The 23531-nt window shown below is 36.9% G+C and overlaps 2 protein-coding genes across 2 annotated transcripts; one reads left to right on the top strand and one right to left on the bottom strand.

The window, feature by feature from the left end:
* LOC134659890 (zinc finger and SCAN domain-containing protein 10-like) lies at positions 1-23035 on the bottom strand. The gene is made up of 8 exons (XM_063515597.1): positions 22845-23035; positions 21812-21890; positions 21247-21403; positions 5508-5800; positions 3366-3576; positions 2061-2181; positions 1447-1588; positions 1-685 (listed from the first exon to the last, which is right to left on the bottom strand). Exons 2-8 carry the CDS (start codon positions 21871-21873, stop codon positions 1-3), a joined length of 1671 nt encoding a protein of 556 aa, XP_063371667.1. The 5' UTR covers positions 21874-21890; positions 22845-23035.
* LOC134659436 (uncharacterized) lies at positions 8267-12503 on the top strand. The gene is made up of 3 exons (XM_063515079.1): positions 8267-8541; positions 9484-9580; positions 10045-12503. The coding sequence occupies exons 1-3, from the start codon at positions 8320-8322 to the stop codon at positions 10053-10055; spliced, it is 330 nt and encodes a 109-aa protein (XP_063371149.1). The 5' UTR covers positions 8267-8319; the 3' UTR covers positions 10056-12503.
* Positions 23036-23531: the final 496 nt, after the last annotated feature.

Here is a 23531-nt window from a genome sequence, read left to right as displayed (position 1 = left end):
TTAAATGGTAAAATCCTCATCACTATCATCAACCGAGTGCCTCCTAAGCCGATGCCTTCTCAAATCACTCCGTCTCTTCGTACTATAACTACACTGATCACACGAATACTTACTACCTCCGCAACTCTTATTTTTCAAATGATTCAACGCTTCACTTTTCACATTAGAACTAAAACCGCACTTATCACACGTGAACTTATCTTGTTTCTTCTCAACCGGGTCGTGGCAGCGGAGATGGTAGATCAGAGACATATTGTGTCTCGCTTTATAGTTACACAGATGGCACTTGAAGTTTCTCTCGTCCCGGTGTTTCCGCTTGTGTCTTGAGAATTGCGCTTTGCTCGCAGTCGTATAGTTGCATGTTGAGCATACTTGGATGGTCGTTGAATTTATATGAGCGAGCTCTATGTTGTGTTGTATGAATTCTGCCTCGTTGTCGGTTCTGAAGTCACATTGGACACAGTAGTACGGACTGGAATGAACGAAGTACTCAAAATTTCCCTTTTTCTTTTTTTTCTCCGGCTTTTTCTGTTTTGGTTTTTCTTTGATGAGCCTCTGCAGAGGTCTGTCGTCTTCATCTGTTTCGTCTGAGACCTCTACCGTGTCGATGTGGGGCTCTTCTATGATTACTTCGTCTTCATCGCTGGATGTGAGAAGGGATATCGGGTTGGGGTCTTCAGTTATTCTGCGGAAAGAATTAGTAGTAGTAGTAGTAAACTCTTTATTGTACAAAAAGACATATTAAAAATAACATACAATTAGTAAGAAGTACAAAGGCGAACTTATCCCTTTGAGGGATCTCTTCCAGTTAACCTTTGAGTAGATGAGAGGAGAAAGTGAAAAGAGGGTGACAAATGCAGCAAAATGTACAACAAGGTACCAGAAAGATAAAGGAATATTCTATTATTCTATTAGTTTTAGAATAACTATTAGGCGTCGAAAATAAGTGCGAAAATGCTATATGGGTGTTTTTCGGGGGCGAAAAATCGATCTATCTAGGTTTTATCTCTGGGAAAACGCGCATTTTTGAGTTTTTATGTTTTCCGAGCTAAGCTCGATCTTTCAGATATTAAAGCTTAATGGCGTTATTCATAAACGGCTGCTAACTTTATGATCGAATCAGTTGATGATCGTCGTGTCCCTATCTGTCGTTATGTCATAGAGTGGGACAAACCATGATCATCAGCTGATTAACTTAGCACACGTTTATGAATATGGGGGTTAAATTGTTATCAGCCTCGACAATTTCCATATCGCTATCCGTGTCAGGCCCGTGCTCAGGTAACATAAGGCTTAAGGCTTCGTCACACAAGCGCGTTTTCCGGATGCGGCGCGAGCGGGGCGCGCCGCTTTTACATACAAAACGCTCACGTCCCGCCCGGAAAACGCGCCTGTGTGAAGACGCCTTTAAAGTACCAATATCATAAGGCTTAAAATGATACTTACTTGTTATCAGCCTCGACAATTTCCATATCGCTGTCCGTGTCAGGGCCGTGTTCAGGTAACATAAGGCTCGAAGGATCTATATCACATTGGACGCTCTCTAATAACATCAGGCAGTCCTCGGGGCTCTCGGCTCGGGTGTCGTCTGAAAATGTAATAAAATTTGAAATTTTTCCCCACCATTTACCACAAAAATTTTGGTGGTAACTACTGGGGGAAAAAAATCCCACCTTCTACACTGGGTAACTACTGGGAAAAAAATTACCACTAAATTACAAAAAATTTACCACTGGGTAACTACTGGGGAAAAAAAATCCCAGGTGGCAGGTACCCTTGGTGGTAACTAGTGGGAATAACCCAAAAAACCGTTGAAATGCGAGTCGGACTCGCGCACTAAGGGTTCCGTACCATTACGCAAAAATCGGCAAAAAATCACGTTTGTTGTATGCGAGCCCACTTAAATATTTATTATATTCTGTTTTTAGTATTAGTTGTTATAGCGGCAACAGAAATACATCACCTGTGAAGATTTCAACTGTCTATCTGTCACGGTTCATGAGATACAGCCTGGTGACAGTCAGACAGACAGCTGTACAAGATAATAAATAAAATCTCACTCTGATCCACGGCGACTTCTATGAAGACGGGCGCGGTTGCCATTATCTGCGCCAACTGGTTGTCCAACTTGTTGGCTATATGGTTGGCCAGCTGGTTGACGTCAAGCTTGTTTGGGCTAACCTGAAATTATCACAATAACATTTTGTCATTAACACTTTGAACCTTATAACACTTACTAGCGACCCGCCCGGCTTCGAACGGGTTAACAAATTATACATAAACCTTCCTCTTGAATCAATCTAAAAAAAAACGCATTAAAATCCGTTGCGTAGTTTTAAAGATCCAAGCTTACATAGGGACAGACAGCGGGAAGCGACTTTGTTTTATACTATGTAGTGATAACACTATCGCGAATCTTGGTGTATCAATGTCATATTTTATTGTCTGAAAACTTGTCAAAAAACGTGTGCAATAATAGTATTTTATGCAACCGTTGTTTAAGAGGGGTCAAAAAAGGCGAGTGGCGTGAGTAACAATTTGAGGCGAAGCCGAAAATTGTTAATAAAGACGCCACGAGTATTTTTTGACACAGTTAAACAACGTTGCATACAATACTTTTTCTACGACCAAGCACTTACTTTGAAAAAAAATTGTAAATTTAACAAATATTTTTCATTCATCAAAAATAATACTTTAAACAAGTGGAATCATATAGGACATATATATATGTAGGTAAACAAACCAAAAGTATACAGCTAAGATACGCGACCCGGCCACCGCGCCCCGCGCCCCACGGCCGGATGGTCAGCGACACCTTCTTGTAACTCATGAGGCCCTGGTACTTGCTCTTAGTTAAATTACAATTTTGTAGTTTTTTTTCTCGATTTTGGCCACAGTAGCCTATGGAGACTAACAAGCAACGCTAAGCGGTGTTCGTAGTCTATGGATCTTGCTATATTACGGGTGTCACATGCGCGTTTCTGACTTCTGAAGCAATTTTATTGTTTCTACTATAGAACCTAATGAATATTTTGTAAATTGGCAGCAATGCACTTAGTACTCATCTGTCAGAGATTACAATTAAAATTAGGTTGGCAACAATGTATGTCATACAATATTTTTTAAGTGGTGATTACACGAAGTATCGTAAAAGTACCAAAAAGATACTGCGTGTATGCACAAATACTTTTTTGGGGAATAGACTAAAGACTTGTCTTGACAACTATAACATAGGGGTTTAAAGGTGTGTGTACGACCTTTTAAATGACAAATAAAGGTACGGGAGTAGAAAAAGAGTATTTAATATTGTATTGTTATATCCCTAATAAATGAATATAGGGACCTCTTCCATAAAGAAAACTAACCTCTTGTATGTTTTCAGTACTCCTATTTTCTTCCTGTATCTCCGCTTCAATGTGGACCTGCTCAGCGGCTAACTCCTGAACGCTCTGGTTCTCCAAGATGGCCGGGATAAGGTCCTCCAGAGGGTCCGGGTTGAGCCGGTCTGCGAGCGGTGGCTGCTTGATCTGGTAGTTGGTTATCATGTCTTCTATGTCATTTACTTCGGGTTGGGCACTAGAATTAAATTAAAGGTTAATTAATAGGCTAGATGACAATTTTTTATTAATGGTATCGATCAGGTTTGTTTCTGGGACCAAATGTCTATGTGGAACCAACTGCATTAAAAGCAATACAAACATTGAATAATTTTACGGTTTAGACTTAGCATGTCTCACAACAGTTTAAATTCGAGCAATACAAACGTCAGAAATGATAATCAAAGTCCTACAGTCGTACTTCACTCGCGAAACGCTCCTAACAAATTGATAGGTGAACGTGACGTCACTGTCACTGAGAGCCCATCTTGAAGTATGGACAAAACAAGAATTTTGCATACATGTCGGTGAATATTGCGTTTATGTGTATAGTTGCTATACAATCTTTTTTTGGATAAAATGTAAGGAATGGAATGGTATCCTTATTTATTTACTTTTTGGAAGTTAAGAAAAAACTCAAATTTTGAATATTTCAGGTCCTGTATTTTTGTATAATTTCCATATCTTATTTTAATATCCACATTATTGTGATAAATTGCTCATTTTCTATCTATTTTACTAGATTTTGTTATACAATTCAACATGTGTCATCATCCGGGCATCCCTATTTTATTATTCTTGCAGCCTATATGTCCCAATTTTGGACATATGTAAATACGTTAGTCTTTCACGTACATACGAGAAGGTTTGAGCTATAAGTATCGGGACTTCACACACCTTTTTTTTACACGTTTGCAGGTTTGCTCACGATTTACTAATTTACCGAATAACATAGTTTTATAAATCTCAATAGTAAGCCACAATGCCTTTTTAGTACTTCTTAAGCCAGTTTGGCACTTTTTCTAGGTTAAAAAGCTTTTTTGGAAAATAAGAAACCCTTTTTAGGATTCCGTATACACAAAGGGTAAAAACGGGACCCTATTACTAAGACTCCCCTGTCCGTCTGTCTGTCTGTCACCAGGCTGTATCTCATGAACCGTGATAGCTAGACAGTTGAAATTTTCACACATGGTGTATTTCTGATGCCGCCATAACAATAAATACTAAAAACAGAATAAAATCATTATTTAAGTGGGGCTCCCAAACAAAAAATGCGATTTATTGCCGGTTTTTGCGTAATGGTACGGAACCCTTCGTGCGCGAGTCCGACACGCACTTGGACGGTTTTTTAGGGTTCCGTACCCAAAGGGTAAAAACGGGACCCTATTACTAAGACTCCTCTGTCCGTCCGTCTGTCAGTCTGTCCGTCCGTCTGTCTGTCTGTCCGTCCGTTTGTCTGTCAGTCACCAGGCTGTATCTCATGAACCGTGATAGATAGACATGACACCGACATGATAGACCAACTAGACAGTTGAAATTTTCACAGATCATGTATTTCTGTTGCCGCTATAACAAATACTAAAAAGTACGGAACCCTCGGTGGGCGAGTCCGACTCGCACTTGTCCGGTTTTTTATTCTATCATGAGTAAAAACTATAGTTATTTGTACAACAAGAGATCAAAGTTTGATATTTCTTCGAGTGCTTATTTTGAGTCCCGTGCAAGCGAAAGATTCTATACTAGATTCACGAGCGTAGCGAGTGAATCTAATTTAGAATCTTGAGCGTAGTAAGGGACTCAAAAGCGCACGAGATGTAAATAACTTTGATCTCGTGTAGTTCACAAAACTTTTCACCTCAACATACACACACACCAGAACATATTAGAGAACCCGAAAAATGTATTCCTTCTTCATCACTTACCTCTATTCACTCATGTTTTCTTAAAATATACCAACAAATAAGTTTTCACCTCAGCAGCTCGAACAAGGGTACTTTGCTACTTAAAAACAGTGAGCAAAATCGCATTTTGCTCATTTTGTCTCACTCAGTGAGCAAAATGCGATTTTGCTCACTGTTTTTAAGTAGCAAAGTACCCTTGTTCGAGCTGCTGAGGTGAAAAATAACTTACATTTGTCCATTCTTATCATCTTTCCCATTTTCTCCACCTTGCCTCGTATCCTGTGAACTCTCTCCATTTCCTACATTACTCTCTGTCACATCCGTATCCGTCGTAGATTCGTCCTTGTCTATGGCACTATTATCTGTGGTCATTTCATTTACGTTGTCTGTGGTGGAATCCGCTTTAGCCTTCTCTGTGCTCTTTTTCTCTTTTGCTTTTTTATTTTTTGTGTTCGTATTGGCGTTTCTGTTTGTGTCTTTTGTAGGGTCTGTGATGTTTCCATTTTCTGTGGATGGTGGTTTCTGTGGAAAAGTATAAATAATATTATTAACCCTTATTAAAGCGGAAGAATGACTGAAATTACGCAAAATTGATCTCCACCATTTTTAAATAAATTCTAAATCATGGTGGTAATTAAAATATGTCCCTTGCCTTTTTTATATTAAAAAAGCGGCCAAGTGCGAGTCGGACTCGCCCATGAAGGGTTCCGTATTTAGGCGATTTATGACGTATAAAAAAAAAACTACTTACTAGATCTCGTTCAAACCAATTTTCGGTGGAAGTTTACATGGTAATGCAGTTGAGCACAGACAAATTGATAGTGTAGAGATAGGTCAAAACGACACCGTGAAGACATTAGGTCTCACACTCGAAATAAACTCAGATAAATTGAGTTTCTCTTGTCCTGCACTTGATGAGGCAACAATACTGAATACAAAAAGAAAAATTCTCAGCTATATAGGGAAAATGTTTGACCCACTTGGTTTAATTGGCCCCGTAATTGTGGTGGCCAAACTATTCATGCAAGAACTCCATAGCTCTATGCGTAAAGATTGGGACTCTACAATCCCAAATGAAAAGTTCCTATACTGGTCAAACTTTTTAAATAATTTAAAACAAATGGGTCAAATAAAAATAGATAGATGTGTAAATTTTAAATTAGTATCACATGTAGAGCTAGTAGGGTATGCCGATGCATCTCTTAAAGCTTTCGGGAGCTGTCTCTACCTAAGAGTTTTTATGATTGATGGCTCGGTTCAAGTGAACTTATTGTGTTCCAAATCCCGTGTAATCCACTTGCGCATGGAGAAAACAAAATGCGCTTTTATGTTTTAATTAACTTTTATTGAAGTTTAGAATTAAATTAAATTACAGTGATCGCGGGACGTGCCGGTTAGTTCGGATCGAGAGGGAAGAGGGAGAGTTGCCATATAAATTTTTAAGGCAACTACAAATGTGTTGCTATATACTAAAAATACTTAAGCTAAGTTTACACTCTATATGTTTTGTATTAAACATAGTTGGGGCCAGGCAATATTACATACAAGTAAAGAGTGGACCCGCCAATAGAAACCTAAACATAAGACAAGTTATTAATACTACATTACAGGTAAAGGACATAATTTAGTTATGGCTCTACGAAATATCTTATTATTAATTTTAACATCAGCTACCCTTACTAATCCGTCCCTACCAGGGAACGTTTTTACTATACGAGCCATTGGCCAATTTAATGGAGAGGTGTTCATATTCTTTACAATTACCAAATCACCTTCTTTTAAATTAGTTTGCTGGTATTTCCATTTGGGGCGGCTTTGTAGCTGGGTCAAATAACTTTGAGACCAAGTTTTCCAAAAGTCTTGCTTAAGCTTAGTGCACATTTTCCAAAATGGAACCCGATTTACTGAGGTTTCAGTGAGATCTATTTCAGGATAAGCAGTCAAGGCTGCGCCACAAATGAAGTGTCCAGGAGTTATATAATCACAATCATTAGAAATAGCAGATAGTATAGGTCTATAAATTTTTTATATTGTTCAAATAACAAAGGATCTTTTTGTAACCTTTTTTCTAACATTATGAATCTATTATAGGCAACAGAAAATGAGTCACCTAGGCCTAACTCTTCCATGGGGAAAGCTAATGGCATATCAACATAAAATCTATTGTCTTTTAGTGATACAGAGTCCTGAAATATTTTTTCAGCTTGCATAAACTCATCATTTGTAGATTTTTCCACTACAGGAAGCTTTTCAGAGAGCCAGAATTGCTCCATTACATTTTCCAATTTTTCACCATCAGATATATTAATTAAATTTGTTACAATATTACATGTAGTACCTTGCTCGGGGATACTTCCTCCGACAACATACAAAACATATAGAGTGTAAACTTAGCTTAAGTATTTTTATTATATAGTAACACATTTGTAGTTGCCTTAAAAATGTATGTGGCAACTCTCTCTCTTCCTTCTCGATCCGAACTAACCGGCACGTCCCGCGATCACTGTATTTTTATTTAATTCAAAACTTCAATAAAAGTTAATTTAAACATAAAAGCGCATTTTGTATTCTCCAAGCGCAAGTGGTCCTTCTAAGGAAAAGTATCAGTGTACGATGTTTCGTCGAAATAGTGTTCGCGGCAAGTGTGTGCGCGAGCTGGCTGGCCGTCTATACCGGCTGGTATCTCGTCGTGGCAGTGCCTAGGCTGGCGCTGCTGGCCTGCAACTTCGTTCTATCTATAATAGAACGAAAATCATACACGGATTGAAGAAAAGAGCATCATCAAAAACCGCAAGTAATTCGGTTTATGTCGAATTTTTCGACCACCGGCATTCCTCATTTTTCAATATAAAGTGAAGTTGGCGCGGACCGCAGCCATCTTGCGGAACTTCGCAGCGGTTTTTGACATTTTGTGTCATCTGTCACGTTCATGTCACATTTGACATTGACGTTCAAATAAAAATCAAAACAAACTGCAATCGTGTCTCTGTGCCTTCGTTTAAAAGTGTTTGTGCCTTCGTTTGTCATAAATACAGGTTAATATGTCTACCGAAATGGAGAAATTAAAAAAGTTACGTGTTATACGCTCACAGTGCAAAGGAACCATTACAAGAATCGACAGTTTTGTCAAGGATCCCGTAGCTTTGGCAGCCGCCAGCGCCGATATATTAGAGGCGCGTAAAGAGAAGCTTATTTCCACCTTAAAAGATTACGAAAAGGTGCAAATGGACATCCTAAGCATTGATGAAGGCGACGGTGAACAGGTGGGAGATATTGAAGAGAAATACTATTCCATATTAGCAAAAATAAATAGCTCTCTTAAAATGTTAAATACAAAAGTGACTTCGGAGTGCCACAATGCATCCACATGTAAGTTACCCACAATTGAAATACCCTTTTATGACGGAAAGGATTTCACTAAATTTAAACCCTTTTTCGACTTATTTACTGCTGTCATTGATCGGAATACCTCGCTGTCTGATGTGCAAAAGCTTTTTTATTTGAGAAAGTACCTACAGGACGATGCGTTGGCGGTTATTCTGAATTTGCCGTTGGTAAATGAGTCATATAAAGAAGCAATACAATTATTAAAAAAGAGATTTGACAATAAGGCTAGATTAGTTGCAAATCATATAGGTATATTGTTAGATATTTCTAATATACAAAAGGGCACAGCGGCTTCCATACGAACATTTGTTTCACAAATAAATCAACAGATGCATGCATTAAAAAATCTAGATGAACCCGTTGATAAATGGGACATGCTTTTGATATCAATTTTGACTCGAAAGTTAGATCAATTCACACACCGGGCATACCAATTAGACCGGGACTCAGACACCATGCCTACGATGGCTGGTTTCATTGAATATTTAGAAAAGCGTGCTATAGCGCTCGAAGATAGTCATCAAAATAAACATAGTACCTACTATGATGGTGCTAACAAACATGTTAATAATAAAAGTACTTGCTATGAAGGTACTCATAAATCAATACCTAAGGTTACAAATGTGGTATCGAAGTCGTTGCCGCCCTGTAGGTATTGTGATAATAAAGACCATCAGATATATAACTGTCCTATATTTAAAATTTTGCCTATCGCTCAGAGGCAATCTTATGTAAATGAAAAGCACATGTGTAATGTATGCCTTAATAACCATGATGGTAAATGTAAATTTACTTTTAAATGTAAAATGTGTAAACAGGGCCACAACACATTGCTGCATCAGGAGCGCAATGTGAATGTGGACAAGCCCAGGACAAATAATGATGACAGTCAGCAGCCACTATCATCCGATGCTGGTGAGTTTGACATTGCTGTTAATACTATTTTAAATTGTGTGTCCGATAGTGGTGTTTTGCTGCCAACCATAAAGGTCAAATTAATAACTAAAAATAATGAAGAGGTGACATGCAAGGCATTACTGGATACTGCATCTCAAGGCAGTTTTATACGTTCAGATTTAGTAAGCAGGCTTGGCTTAAAACCGATGATGGAACCAAACAATATTATTGGTTTCCGTAAACAACTATGTAAAGTGAATGAGTATGTAATTTTGACTCTTCAGTCTTGTAAAAATAATGTTAAAATAATATTAAAATGTCATATTAGTGATGAAATTACTTCCAAACTGCCTCAAAGAACATTAGATGTATCTAAATATCATATCCCAAAAAATATAACTTTAGCTGATGACACATTTTACATTACAAATGATATCCCTCTGTTGCTTGCAGCAAACATCTATTTTGCTATATTGTTGCAGGGCTGCATTAAAACTGAAAATGGACCGGTATTTCAGAATACCATGTTAGGATATGTTGTCGGAGGAAGTATCCCCGAGCAAGGTACTACATGTAATATTGTAACAAATTTAATTAATATATCTGATGGTGAAAAATTGGAAAATGTAATGGAGCAATTTTGGCTCTCTGAAAAGCTTCCTGAAGTGGAAAAATCTACAAATGATGAGTTTATTCAAGCTGAAAAAATATTTCAGGACTCTGTATCACTAAAAGACAATATATTTTATGTTGATATGCCATTAGCTTTCCCCATGGAAGAGTTAGGCCTAGGTGACTCATTTTCTGTTGCCTATAATAGATTCATAATGTTAGAAAAAAGGTTACAAAAAGATCCTTTGTTATTTGAACAATATAAAAAATTTATTGACCTATATCTGGAATTAGGACATGCAAAGATAGTTGATATTGAGGGTTATGATTTAAATGGTCCTGTGTTTTTTCTAGGACACCACTGCGTGTTCAATCCTTCCAGTCGAACCTCACCTCATCGTGTGGTCTTTGATGGATCAATGAGATCTAGAAATGGGACATCGCTGAATCAAGTCATGCTGAACGGACCTGTTGTACAGAGTGAGCTCTTTGATATCCTTATTTTATTCAGGACTTATCCCTTTATTTTAACTTGTGACATTAAAAAAATGTTTCGCAATGTTTTTATTAATGAACATCAACGCGGACTTCAAAACATATTATGGCGCGAATCGCCCAAAGACCCTATCAACTGCTTGCAGCTTCAAACTGTTACGTACGGTTTAAAATCGAGTACATTTTTAGCTACAAGAGCTCTAAATGAGCTAGCAAATATGCATAAGGATCAATTTCCTTTGGCCGCTCAGGCTATTTATAAAAATACATTTGTTGATGATGTGTTGACTGGCGCTGATGATGTAGAGACACTTCAAGAGCTGAAAAGGCAAATTGTAGAGCTTCTGGAGTTAGGTAGTTTCTCATTACATAAATGGTGCTCGAACCACGCTCCAATTTTAAGCGATATACCAGTTGAGCACAGACAAATTGATAGTGTAGAGATAGGTCAAAACGACACCGTGAAGACATTAGGTCTCACACTCGAAATAAACTCAGATAAATTGAGTTTCTCTTGTCCTGCAGTTGATGACGCAACAATACTGAATACAAAAAGAAAAATTCTCAGCTTTATAGGGAAAATGTTTGACCCACTTGGTTTAATTGGCCCAGTAATTGTGGTGGCCAAACTATTCATGCAAGAACTCCATAGCTCTATGCGTAAAGATTGGGACTCTACAATCCCAAATGAAAAGTTCCTATACTGGTCAAACTTTTTAAATAATTTAAATCAAATGGGTCAAATTAAAATAGATAGATGTGTAAATTTTAAATTAGTATCACATGTAGAGCTAGTAGGGTATGCCGATGCATCTCTTAAAGCCTTCGGGAGCTGTCTCTACCTAAGAGTTTTTATGAGTGATGGCTCGGTTCAGGTGAACTTATTGTGTTCCAAATCCCGTGTGTCCCCACTTTCTAAATCTCACACCATACCTCAATTGGAGCTTTCTGCTGCTCTACTTTTAGCGCAATTGGCAAGTAGAGTCAGTAAGATTTTAAAAGATAGAGTTCCTCATAAAATGTATCTTTATAGTGATTCCCAAATCGTATTGTGGTGGATCAAAACAGAGGCAGTAAAAAGTACTATATATGTAAAAAATAGAGTCAAACAAATAGTAGAGCTTACTGAAAACTCACAATGGCTGTATGTTAGGTCAAAAGATAATCCTGCTGACTTATTATCAAGGGGAGTCGAACCACATAAGCTGCAGGAGTGTGATTTATGGTGGCATGGTTCGCCAAGTCTTTGTGATGTAAATTATACACATACAAACTTAGAAGAATTTAATTATGACGATATCATGACACATGTAGACTCGCATGGTGCTTCATTGGATGCGTCTTCTAACGATGTAGAGGGAATTTTGTGCCATACCACAAATGTAGAGCCTCTAGATTTATTAAAAAAATATTCTAACTTGAATAAACTTCAAAGAGTAATAGGCTTTATTTATAGATTTTACAATAACTGCTTGAACAAAGACAACAAAATAACAAGTAGAAATTTAACTTCTAGGGAATTGCGTGACTCTATGTTGAAGATAGTACGTTGTACACAGGCAGAGCATTTTAGTAAAGAATTAGTCCTGCTCTCAAAAAATAAACCTGTGACAATTAGTGATCAATTAGCATTTCTAGATAAAAACGGTGTAATTAGAGCCGTGGGGAGACTGCAAAATGCAGAGAACCTGTCTTATGACAAGCGGCATCCGACTATACTTCCAAAAAACTCCTTTATTACCGATCTCATTATAGAACGAGAGCACTTAAGACTTATGCATGCAGGCGCTAGGCTAGTATTAGGCTCTCTATCTCAGAGACATCATCTTGTGAATGGTATCACAGACTACATATATACAGACGCTGCTATCCCATACATTCAAATGTGACCGCCTAAAAGCGCATCATTACTAGATGGCGTCACTGAAAATGCACTGTTGCCTATCATGGATACAAGATGGCGCTGTGTCACATCCAAATCATAGAATTCCTAACGACATCTATACGTCTTCATTGAAAGTTAGTAGACATATGTCGTTGCCAACGATTAGAAGTAATCAACAGATGTCGCTTTATAGCGTATTGAATAAATCATGAATCTAGTTTAAAACTGGATCAAGCATGAGGGGTGGAAGGAAATGACCGAACAGGATAGTCTTATGTATCTTTCAGTATGAGTAAAGAGAGTTCGGGCACTTAAGGAGTACAGGGAGGGAAGGGAGAGGCAGGGTACAGAGAAATAGCGTAGCCAAACGGTATAACCATAAAGTAATTTCGGAAAACGATACTGTGGTGATGATAATATTTATATATTATAAGAATGCTACATAAGTCTTGCCGAAACTATTTAAACCGGCTGAAAATAAATACCTGTCATAATAATTTTGCGCATGCTACCATTGGTGCATGGCAAAAGGATTAGATATTACTACTGGCGTAAGTCCGTCTATATGCCACCATGCCACTGGTACTTGAGCGTTTCTTTATATTTTTTTAATCCAATTGCTCAAAAAGTTTAGTTTTTGTAGCTGCAAATCGTGCGTAAAGTTTGATTTTTTTACACTAGTGCTAAAAAGTAATCTGATTGATACATTTTAAATAAATGAGTATTATGCGAGACCCGCTTATAAATGACCCACCTGAACAACGCGCGATTGGGCATAAAGGAGTATTATTCGAGACCCAATAGTATTACTTGAACAACGCGCGACTGAATGAAGCTGACGTTCGTACAATACACTTTATACACTTAATATAAATGTAATTAATTAGATATATATCAATATAATGAAATAACAAAAGATTCATGTTTTTTTACATATAGCTGGTCAACCAAATCTTGTCAGTAAAATAAAGGCGCGAAATTCAAATTTTCTATGGGACGATATCCTTTCGCGCCTACATTTTTCAAATTTGCCGCCTTTTTCTACTGTCAAGATCTGGTTGACCATGTATAATTATATGTTCTGAAAATTAATTTTATTAATTTTAATAATACAATTTCTCTTCAATTGGCATAATGCTGACAACAGTGACAACAGAATCCACATTGAAAAAATGGCAATTAAAAGTAAAACGTTTTTTATTCCCTTCCCGCCTTTTTTATTCAACATTTAAAGTGATTTATGTTTGTAAGTAATTGCCAAGAAAGCATAAGTTATTAAATAAAAATGAGTGATTCAGACGATTTTGGAGTTAATTTAACGCCACCAGATATCAAAGCAAAGGCATCCGTTGTAAGTGACAGGGCTATAACCGCGAAAATCGAATTTCGCAAATTGCGGGCATTTTTCTCTGTCACTCTAATTACGCCTGCATTGGAGTAAAAGAGAAAGATCCCCGCAATTTGCGAATTTCGGTTTTGGCGGTAGCCCCTCAGTATATTACCGGAAAAATCGAAAGCTCGGTACTCGTGCAAAATGACATACTTCTCGCACTTATATCGAAAACTACTATTTTTTGCCATTTTTTTATATTGTGATCTTTTTTGCCACTTTTGTGTTATTTGTACTCAAATTCACGAGCTCTTTCGATCCTAATGAGATAAAATACCTCAATTCATGCTCAATTCACTCTTATCGTGCCTTCTAAAAATTTACGATACAAGTTGCATTGCAATAGTATCTCTTATTAGTCTGTGATTGCAATAACTATAAAAAAGTAACTGATTTGACTAGTACGAAAATACCCTATTGTAACAATACGATGCGACGTTGTCGAGTTAAACTGGACTCGCTTCGCAGTAACTCATAGCGGTTTGGCAACGTCGCGTCGTGCTTTTATTTTTAAGCAACAGATTTGTACATGATTTGTACCATCTTAGTACCTATACATACAAAGATATGTTTTCATAACGTTCCTTTTCAACTTCTCTCATGGCAAAACCCGTACCTATCAAACCTGAAATTATTATACAAAAGCATTTAATGTTTGTTTTAATAAACTTTTTCTGTTATAATTAGAATAAATATATCTAATTTTGCGTATATTGACCAGGCAGGTGTTTGTATCACTAATTATGTGACCTATAAGTATAGACAGACAACAGCGTGCACAGAAACGTCAAAAACGGCATCAAGTAATGATTATTGCTATTTTAAAATTAGTCCCCTACTTCAGGGTAATGTTATACGCCTGTTCCTTAAAAAAGCAGAAATGGACACTGAGGCATAATTATCATTATTTTGGAATTTAAGTACTATATAATATTATTTGTAGTCTTTTGGAATATCATATTTTATTTGAACTAATAATATTGTATAATAATAAATCATAAAAGCTCTATTTAGGGACAAGAAAGAACTTTCAACGGCAACACTAAAAATAAACTGTCAAATAGTCGTCGCCACAAAGCGGCACCGCGTTTGTTGCCTTTGCTTTGTTTCTGTTTATACAAACTTATTAATTTCATATTATAGCTTCATTTGAACTATAGTACAAGTACGTGAATAGAATACCTAGACGTGTCTTGCTTGGTGCAGTTGCGTAGGTATGCTAAAAGGAAAGTTGGAAGACCGATGTGGCGCTTTAAAGACTGTGCTAAGCGTGACATGTGCCCAAAATGTGGGAGGTCGTGCCGCTCACGCATCGGCCTCCACAATCACCAAACCCGTTGTCTAAACAGCAATGCATAAATCGTCTGCAATAGACGAAAAGACCTGTGATGATGACGTGAATTGCCGATGTAGTAACGGAACACTACTAATGGTAAAACCTACATATTAATCTGACAGTGTCTACTGTTTGCCAATAAATGATAAAAAATTAACACTTCAGGTAAGTTTGTTTTGAATACAAAGGTTAATTAAATAATTTATCACCACACCAACTGGTAAAGGCCCCCTTGATTGTTCAAATACTAATGAGAAAATTGCATTTTTCCCACATGTGGGGCAAAGTAATCAGATCTAAATTTTGAGTTTCCTTATGTTAGCTGGTAGAATTTACTTTTAAATGATGATTTTGAATTATAAATTCTTTATAATGTTCATGTGGATTTGATTTTTTTGGTATTTTATAGTTGGTATTTTCCCTGCGTTGGCATGGTGATAAATTCTGTGTTTCATTAGGTGGCAATGTTTGTTTAACCCTCGTGCCTTGAATTCTCACAACGCTCAAGATTCCACTTCTCGAACCACTCGCTACGCTCATAGTTCAAATCTTCTGCTTGCTCTGGAATCAACATTAGCATGAGCGGTTAAACAACTGCTTTGCCCCCTTGCCCACTAATAACTATTGTCAAGTTTTATTTCAACCCCCCATGCTAATATTGATACCCGAGCAAGCGAAAGATTCCAAAGTATTTAGAGTTAGAGCAAGAAAGAAGAAAGGTACGTCATAATTTCAAAGATGTTTGACATTTAAAATAACACATGTACTGCGCAGGCGATCAATATCGCTGCATACTTTTCTTGGTCTAAATCTATACAATGGTTAGTGTTTGCAAACAGACTCCAATGTGAAGGCAATGTGTATTAAACTTTATTTTGATATTATTACATTTTATATATAAAAAATATGTTTCTGATTTCAGGACCCAGCCTCTAGCCACTAGAAGTTACAATGTATGCAACAAGAGAGTGAAGATGAAATAGTCAATGCATCTCTGTACAGTCGCCATCAGATATTATCGGAACGGCCAAGGTGTTCACAATATCTGAACACGCACTCTAACTGTCTCTAACGCCCTGACAATAGAGGCGTGTTCAGATATTTGTGAGCGCCTTGGCCGCTCCGATATATCTGATGGCGACTGTACCACAAGTAAAATATTTTGAGTGGAAGATGGTTGAGATTGATTCCTGTTTCAACGGACAGACACATGCTATGAAGATTCTCTTAAAAATAATAAAATACAATTAATAAATTCAATGTTTAACATGATAGTGACTTTATTTTGTCTACCCACTAACAACCAATTTGTTCAATGCTGGCGGGCAATGGCGGTAAACTTAAATATTTGATGTGGTATGAAGCTAAATGTTTTGAACATAATAGCAAGCCACTAAAAAGTTTTAATCCTAGATTAGCCATTAAACTGTGGCTACCAGTCTGATTTGTTAATTGTTATATAAGTACAGTCAGCGTCATATAGTAGGTAGCATCCAAAGTATTCAAATAGTTCGGTACACCATATTATTTGTATGGCGTACTGAACTATTTGAATACTTTGGATGCGACCTACTATACGACGCTGACTGTACTTAATTTAAATATATATAAATTGTATATTATTTCTACGGCCTCCTAGCTAGTCAGTAGTGACAGTGACCCTGCTCTGCTATGTGCTATGAAGTAGGAGGTCCTGGGTTCAAATCCTCATAGGACATTTATTTGTTTTTTAATTGTGTGTCTATATATTAATGGTCTATATCTATTCCCATCTGTCCACACCTCTTGTATGGCGGCGGGGACAAATGGGCCACCACCATGGGACACCATATTAATACACTTTTAGGGGGATCCGAACCTAGGACTTCCAGCTTTGATATGATCATAAAATATAAGATATGTATGTATTTACATTTACACATTGTATTATTGCTCTCATACATATAGGGATATTTTTTTAAATGTCGGATGTCTCTTCTCTTTTGAGTAGGGTTTGCACGACGGATCCGAAATGTATGGGAAGATCCGCGGATCCGGATCCAGATCCGGATAATTTCATACATTCCGGATCCGGATTGCAAACCCTACTTTTGAGCATGAATAGAAGCAGGGGATAACTGACAGAACGGGATAGTCTTATGTATCTTTCAGTAGGAGTAGCAGCGAAAGCGCTATTATTGTTTGTCCTTGTCACAGTCTCACATCTTGTTTTATTCCCCACCGTAAATTGACCACCGTGATTGGTCGAATTCATTTGTTGCCCACCATAACAAATAAATTCGACCAATCATAGCGGCGCAATGCGACGCTATGATTGGTCGAATTTATATGTTTTGTCCCTCACGGAGGCACGCGTACACCACTTCTATAGGATGCTACCTTCTATGCTTTTGAGCAAGTTTTTGTCACCTGCCCTGCTATTCAAACTGCTCAAGAATTTACAATGTTTTGTTACCAAGTAAGTAGGTCGATTAGTGTAAGACTGTCCTAAAATATATGTATAGCTATATGAGGACAATTTTGTAATGCGTAAGGTTAAGTAAATTAATATACAAACAGCAACACTCCTAACTGTACATCGGTACAGTTAACACTTAACAGTGTGGCTGATGATACCATGTAGGTTTAATATATTTTAATTATTATCACGTTTCTAAGAACAATAGTACATTATTGTCGAGGTTCGGAAGTAGCTACTTGCAAGCTGAGGATTCGTTTTAAACGGACGACCTTGGGAGTCCGTTTAATTGAATCCGAAGCCAGCAAGTAGCCTTCCAGCCGAGTCATATATAGTGCTTTTCTCAAAAATGGTGCAAGAGATATTTTACAGAAGCAACGTTCTAATTTTCACAGAGAAAAGTAAAACCATTAAAAAGATTTGCCGCCTTTAAAAAAAATAGAAGTGTATTTTCCTGCTGAAAATACGCCAACGTATTTGAGACACCTAAATAGTCGCGGTACCAACATTATATTAATAATAAGTGCTGATCATCTGTTTGGCTGTTTAATGGACCTATGCCTTCATTTGATATGGCCATTTAAAGTTTTAAAAAGTTTGGAACTCGTTTAATAATGGAATTTGTATGCAACATTGCAGTCCCGAAATCGAGACTGCAATGTTTTTAACTTTTTAATTTTTAGAATGACCATAAACTACACACTTCGCGACCTATTTTTTAACCGGCAACGTCGACTTTGCCGTCCATTTTTGAGAAAAATTATATTATTTATTACTTAATAATGTTGATATGTTGTCTGTGATATGATCATAAAGTATGAGGATTTACTACAGTGACATCTATTGATAGTCTTTCTCAAACAATCGAGCTATTTAGTGTGTTACAACGGCAAGAAACTAACTGTCTAGTAATGCGATAGATGGCGCTTAGAATAGTTCATGCCATTATTTATTTATTTTTTTCTGCGTCGATTTACTATGTGTAAATGGATGTTTTAAAAGGTTTTTGTTGTAATATGCTAAATAAATTAGAACTATACATGTTAATTTAAAAATTGGCAAGATTTGAAATAACACAAATATATATTTAGGCCCAATGGTGCTCTGAGTGACATCTCTTGAATTTTTGTGGAACTAAGCGAGGCTTGTATGGGCCGATTACTCTATACTATACTTACTTTATGATGGTATACGAGAGGTAAAAAAGGTGGTGCATAAATGTATAAAATGTATACGTATGAAAGCTGAAGCAGCAAAGCAGTTGATGGGAGATCTTCCTAAAGAAAGAATCACTCAGAGCAGGCCCTTTCAGCATGTAGGAATTGATTTCTGCGGTCCGTTTAACGTAAAGGTTTCTCGCATTAGAAAACCTATTATTACAAAAGGCTACATCGCGCTTTTTGTTTGCTTTGCTGTAAAAGCGATACACTTAGAACTTGTTTCTGATCTCACGACTGAAACTTTCTTAGTATGTCTTAAACGATTTATTTCTCGGCGTGGCATGCCCACAAACATATTTTGTGACAATGCAAAAACCTTCAAAGGTGCTTCTAATACATTAAAAGACTTGTATGACCTATTTTCCTCCAAAGATTGTAGAGACTCTGTCAACAAATATTGCTCAAATAACTATATAACATTTAATTGGATACCGAGTTATTCTCCAACGTTTGGAGGAATTTGGGAAAGTGGCGTTAAAAGTGTAAAACACCACTTTAAAAGAATAGTAGACAATCTATGTTTGACCTACGAACAACTAAACACTGTAATCATAGAGATTGAAGGCATTTTGAACAGTAGACCTATACTATCTGCTATTTCTAATGATTGTGATTATATAACTCCTGGACACTTCATTTGTGGCGCAGCCTTGACTGCTTATCCTGAAATAGATCTCACTGAAACCTCAGTAAATCGGGTTCCATTTTGGAAAATGTGCACTAAGCTTAAGCAAGACTTTTGGAAAACTTGGTCTCAAAGTTATTTGACCCAGCTACAAAGCCGCCCCAAATGGAAATACCAGCAAACTAATTTAAAGGAAGGTGATTTGGTAATTGTAAAGGATATGAACACCTCTCCATTAAATTGGCCAATGGCTCGTATAGTAAAAACGTTCCCTGGTAGGGACGGATTAGTAAGGGTAGCTGATGTTAAAATTAATAATAAGATATTTCGTAGAGCCATAACTAAATTATGTCCTTTACCTGTAATGTAGTATTAATAACTTGCCTTATGTTTAGGTTTCTATTGGCGGGTCCACTCTTTACCTGTATGTAATATTGCCTGGCCCCAACTATGTTTAATACAAAACATATAGAGTGTAAACTTAGCTTAAGTATTTTTATTATATAGTAACACATTTGTAGTTGCCTTAAAAATGTATGTGGCAACTCTCTCTCTTCCTTCTCGATCCGAACTAACCGGCACGTCCCGCGATCACTGTATTTTTATTTAATTCAAAACTTCAATAAAAGTTAATTTAAACATAAAAGCGCATTTTGTATTCTCCATACATCATATATTTTTTTTAGTTTTATCATTCTGTTATTAAAGAAGTTACAGGGGGGGGACACACATTTTACCACTTTGGAAGTGTCTCTCGCGCAAACTATTCAGTTTAGAAAAAAATGATATTAGAAACTTCAATATCATTTTTGAAGACCTATCCATAAATACCCCACACGTATGGGTTTGAAGAAAAAAAATTTTGAGTTTCAGTTCTAAGTATGGGGAACCCCAAAAATGTATTGTTTTTTTTTTCTATTATTGCGTGAAAATCTTAATGCGGTTCACAGAATACATCTACTTACCAAGTTTCAACAGTATAGTTCTTATAGTTTCGGAGAAAAGTGACTGTGACTTACGGACGGACAGACGGACAGACAGACAGACATGACGAATCTATAAGGGTTCCGTTTTTTGCCATTTGGCTACGGAACCCTAAAAAAGAGTGTGTGTTTGGCACAAATAAAACGATATCTCCTTATAAAATTAACAATAGTGTAAAAAAAAAATATTTTCACTTTAACCAAACACAACCAAAATTGATTGATAGTAAAATAAAAACCAATATCAAATATTCTTACGTTTTTTACCTTCTGCGATCCTTCTGCTTTATACTCTAAAATCACAGAATAAATAATAGTACCAACTAAGTACAGAAGACTCACTCTCTTACAAAACGCGTCTGTTACGATCAGCACAGCGCCACGCGCGGCTTATGGCTTTCCCCAAAATTGGGGCCGACGGATGTACTTAGCCACCTGTAGCAAAGCGAAGAAATCGCGGAGTGAGACACGCCTGCTAAAATTAAGTAAGTAGGTAAGTAACAAGTTAACAACCCACTGTGGCCACTGTGGGGGAATCTGGGGCCTATTTCTCGAACGGTATTAGACTAATATTATTAGTGTGTTGCCATGGTAACCCATACGATTTGACAGTTCGTGGACTAATAATATTAGTCTAATACCGTTTGAGAAATGGGCCCCTGGGGTTAGTTGTAACTTACGGTAGTAAACACGCTGGGTATAGCCGTGCCGAGTAGCCGCCGTTTTCCGCGCATACTTTTGTAGTCTGCGTCGGTAAAGTGCGCTGAGCAGACGTCTCCCCCCGGCGCCCCAGTCGCTTCTATCCAGGCTGCCAGCAGGGACCCGCTGCGGGGGAACCTGGGGAAAATTAGAACAATATGATTAAATATCAATGACTATTATCACTACATTGTATAAAACAAAAGTAGCTTCCCGCTGTATGTCCCTATGTATGCTTAGATCCTTAAAACTACGGTTTTTTTTAATAGATAGAGCAATTCAAGAGGAAGATTTATGTATAATTTGTAAACCTGCGCGAAGCCAGGGCGGGTCGCTAGTAATATTATACATGAGTAAGTTTATGTTTATTACATTTTTAATTATATTTATAGAGAAGCTGTTAGGAAAAAATTAGACAGATGATTCTCCTGAACACTTGCACTCTGTGCGTCTGACTTGCACTTGACCGGTTTTTATCAATCATCATTCCACGCAGACAAGTTTGGGGGCAGAAGATAGTATTTCTCTAAAAAAGGGAAGACTTACTTGAAATACTCAACATCCGGACTGGAGACATCGCAGCTCTCTATGCAGCATGATTTGCCCATGGTGGCGGCTAACACATCTGCAAATTTGTAACATAATTGCAATTTATAGTTTGTCAAAGGACTGTCTCATTTCAAACATAGACAGAGAGAATCATACTGTCTTAATCTTACACTAGTACTAGTGCCCAAAAGAAAAGGGATGAGTATAGTTTTTTTTTGTTCCTATTTACTGACAAATTGGTTTGACCGACTATACTAAGAAAACTAAGGAAAAATATCCACATCTTTTTTAAAATTCTTTGGGTGGCATTTATGCAGCCTGAATAATTTTTTGTTTTGGCTTATTTTAAAATCTACAACAAAATTTTGAGAGGGAGGTTTTCAACTTGTGAATTTCTTTGGGTAAGTAAATATTATCAATTAAATGAATGTATCTTATTTGAAAATGATGCCTCTTCCAGGTTGTATGAAGTATGAAGTTTTTTTTTTATTAATAATAAGTTTTACATTGTATAATGCACCAGCTCACAAAATAAATGTTATGGTAAATACAATTTGTAAATTAATAAAAATAACTTGCAAAAATGTATTTACACATAAGTTTCATTAGAATTAAAACCATGGCATAAATACAACATTTGCCACCATAAATGCTTTAAAATTCAAAAATAAACACATTTTTAATTGACGCAGTGAACGCGGCAAAGGCAATAACTTGTCTTGCGTCCGTATTCTAAACTGCCAGGATCGCAACAGCATCGAGCACTGGCGCATAACATTTCGACCTTAAAACATAACTACATAAGGTTGAAATTGCAACAACAAACCGCTAAACCAAAATCGAAAGATGCGATGCGATTTATCGAATAAGACGCATTAATTAGTTTTGAGAAAGATTAAATTATTGATCCAAATCTCTAGAGAAATGAATAAAATAACTAAATATAGCATTATACAGTATTTAACACAGGATTTACGCGCGAAAATCGTCAAAACAAAGGTTGAAAACGTTCATAAAAAATCATACATACCGAATAATACTAATGACTATAGCAACTATACACGATTGAATAACATTATATAACTAAATTGTATATTTCCTTAATGTCACAATTACGCTAAATGCTTATTTAACTCGATATTTCAGCAAAATAAAAATATTTATTCCAAGCGCTTGCTCCGACAACTTTGACAGCTTGGTTGGTTTGTTTTTTTTTAATCCGCCATTGCTTAGGGGCGGTGAAGATTTCGTACTGCCGAGCATGCATAACGGTGTAAGCTAGCGTTTTATTATGTGGCTTAAACGATGCGACTCCGAATCAAAATGTCGCTGTGACGCTGTCGTTTGTCTGTCAAGCAAATGCCAAAACTGCCAAAATGTTGCGAGAATTGTTATTTGGTTTCAATTCTCATTTATGAAGCTATATTTCTTATTACGTTCACATTACGTCGTTATTTTAGCAAACAAGTGCCATTCTGCTTTTTATTTTGTACCTTGTCGAGTACTTGTTGCGATTTTTGCGTTCCACAGACTTATCAATTTCAACTTTGCAGAGGCAAATTGGAAGTCTCGTGTGGCCTATCAGCTTACCAATAACTTACCATGGAATTCCTCGATTTAAAGCAGAGATAGGTAGATAAAGAGAGCAGCAATACATCGTGAATATTCGCAGTGAGTGTGTAACAAAAAATACGTTGATAAATCTTCAGCATATTTC

Source organism: Cydia amplana, chromosome 25 (genome assembly GCF_948474715.1).
Source record: "Cydia amplana chromosome 25, ilCydAmpl1.1, whole genome shotgun sequence".
Taxonomy (NCBI): Eukaryota; Metazoa; Arthropoda; class Insecta; order Lepidoptera; family Tortricidae; genus Cydia; species Cydia amplana.
Note: the sequence above shows the minus strand (reverse complement) of the source record. Positions and strands in the feature narration are given on the sequence as shown.

Bases quoted from the DNA above. Each gene is read 5' to 3' on its own strand.
- LOC134659436 (XM_063515079.1), top strand. From the start codon at position 8,320: ATGTCTACCGAAATGGAGAAATTAAAAAAGTTACGTGTTATACGCTCA. The intron at 8,542-9,483 runs GTGGGAGATATT...ATGTGTAAACAG, and splicing joins ATGAAGGCGACGGTGAACAG to GGCCACAACACATTGCTGCA.
- LOC134659890 (XM_063515597.1), bottom strand. From the start codon at position 21,873: ATGGGCAAATCATGCTGCATAGAGAGCTGCGATGTCTCCAGTCCGGAT. The intron at 2,182-3,365 runs GTTAGTTTTCTT...TGATAATTTCAG, and splicing joins GTACTGAAAACATACAAGAG to GTTAGCCCAAACAAGCTTGA. The intron at 686-1,446 runs GTAAGTATCATT...TTCTTTCCGCAG, and splicing joins ATTGTCGAGGCTGATAACAA to AATAACTGAAGACCCCAACC.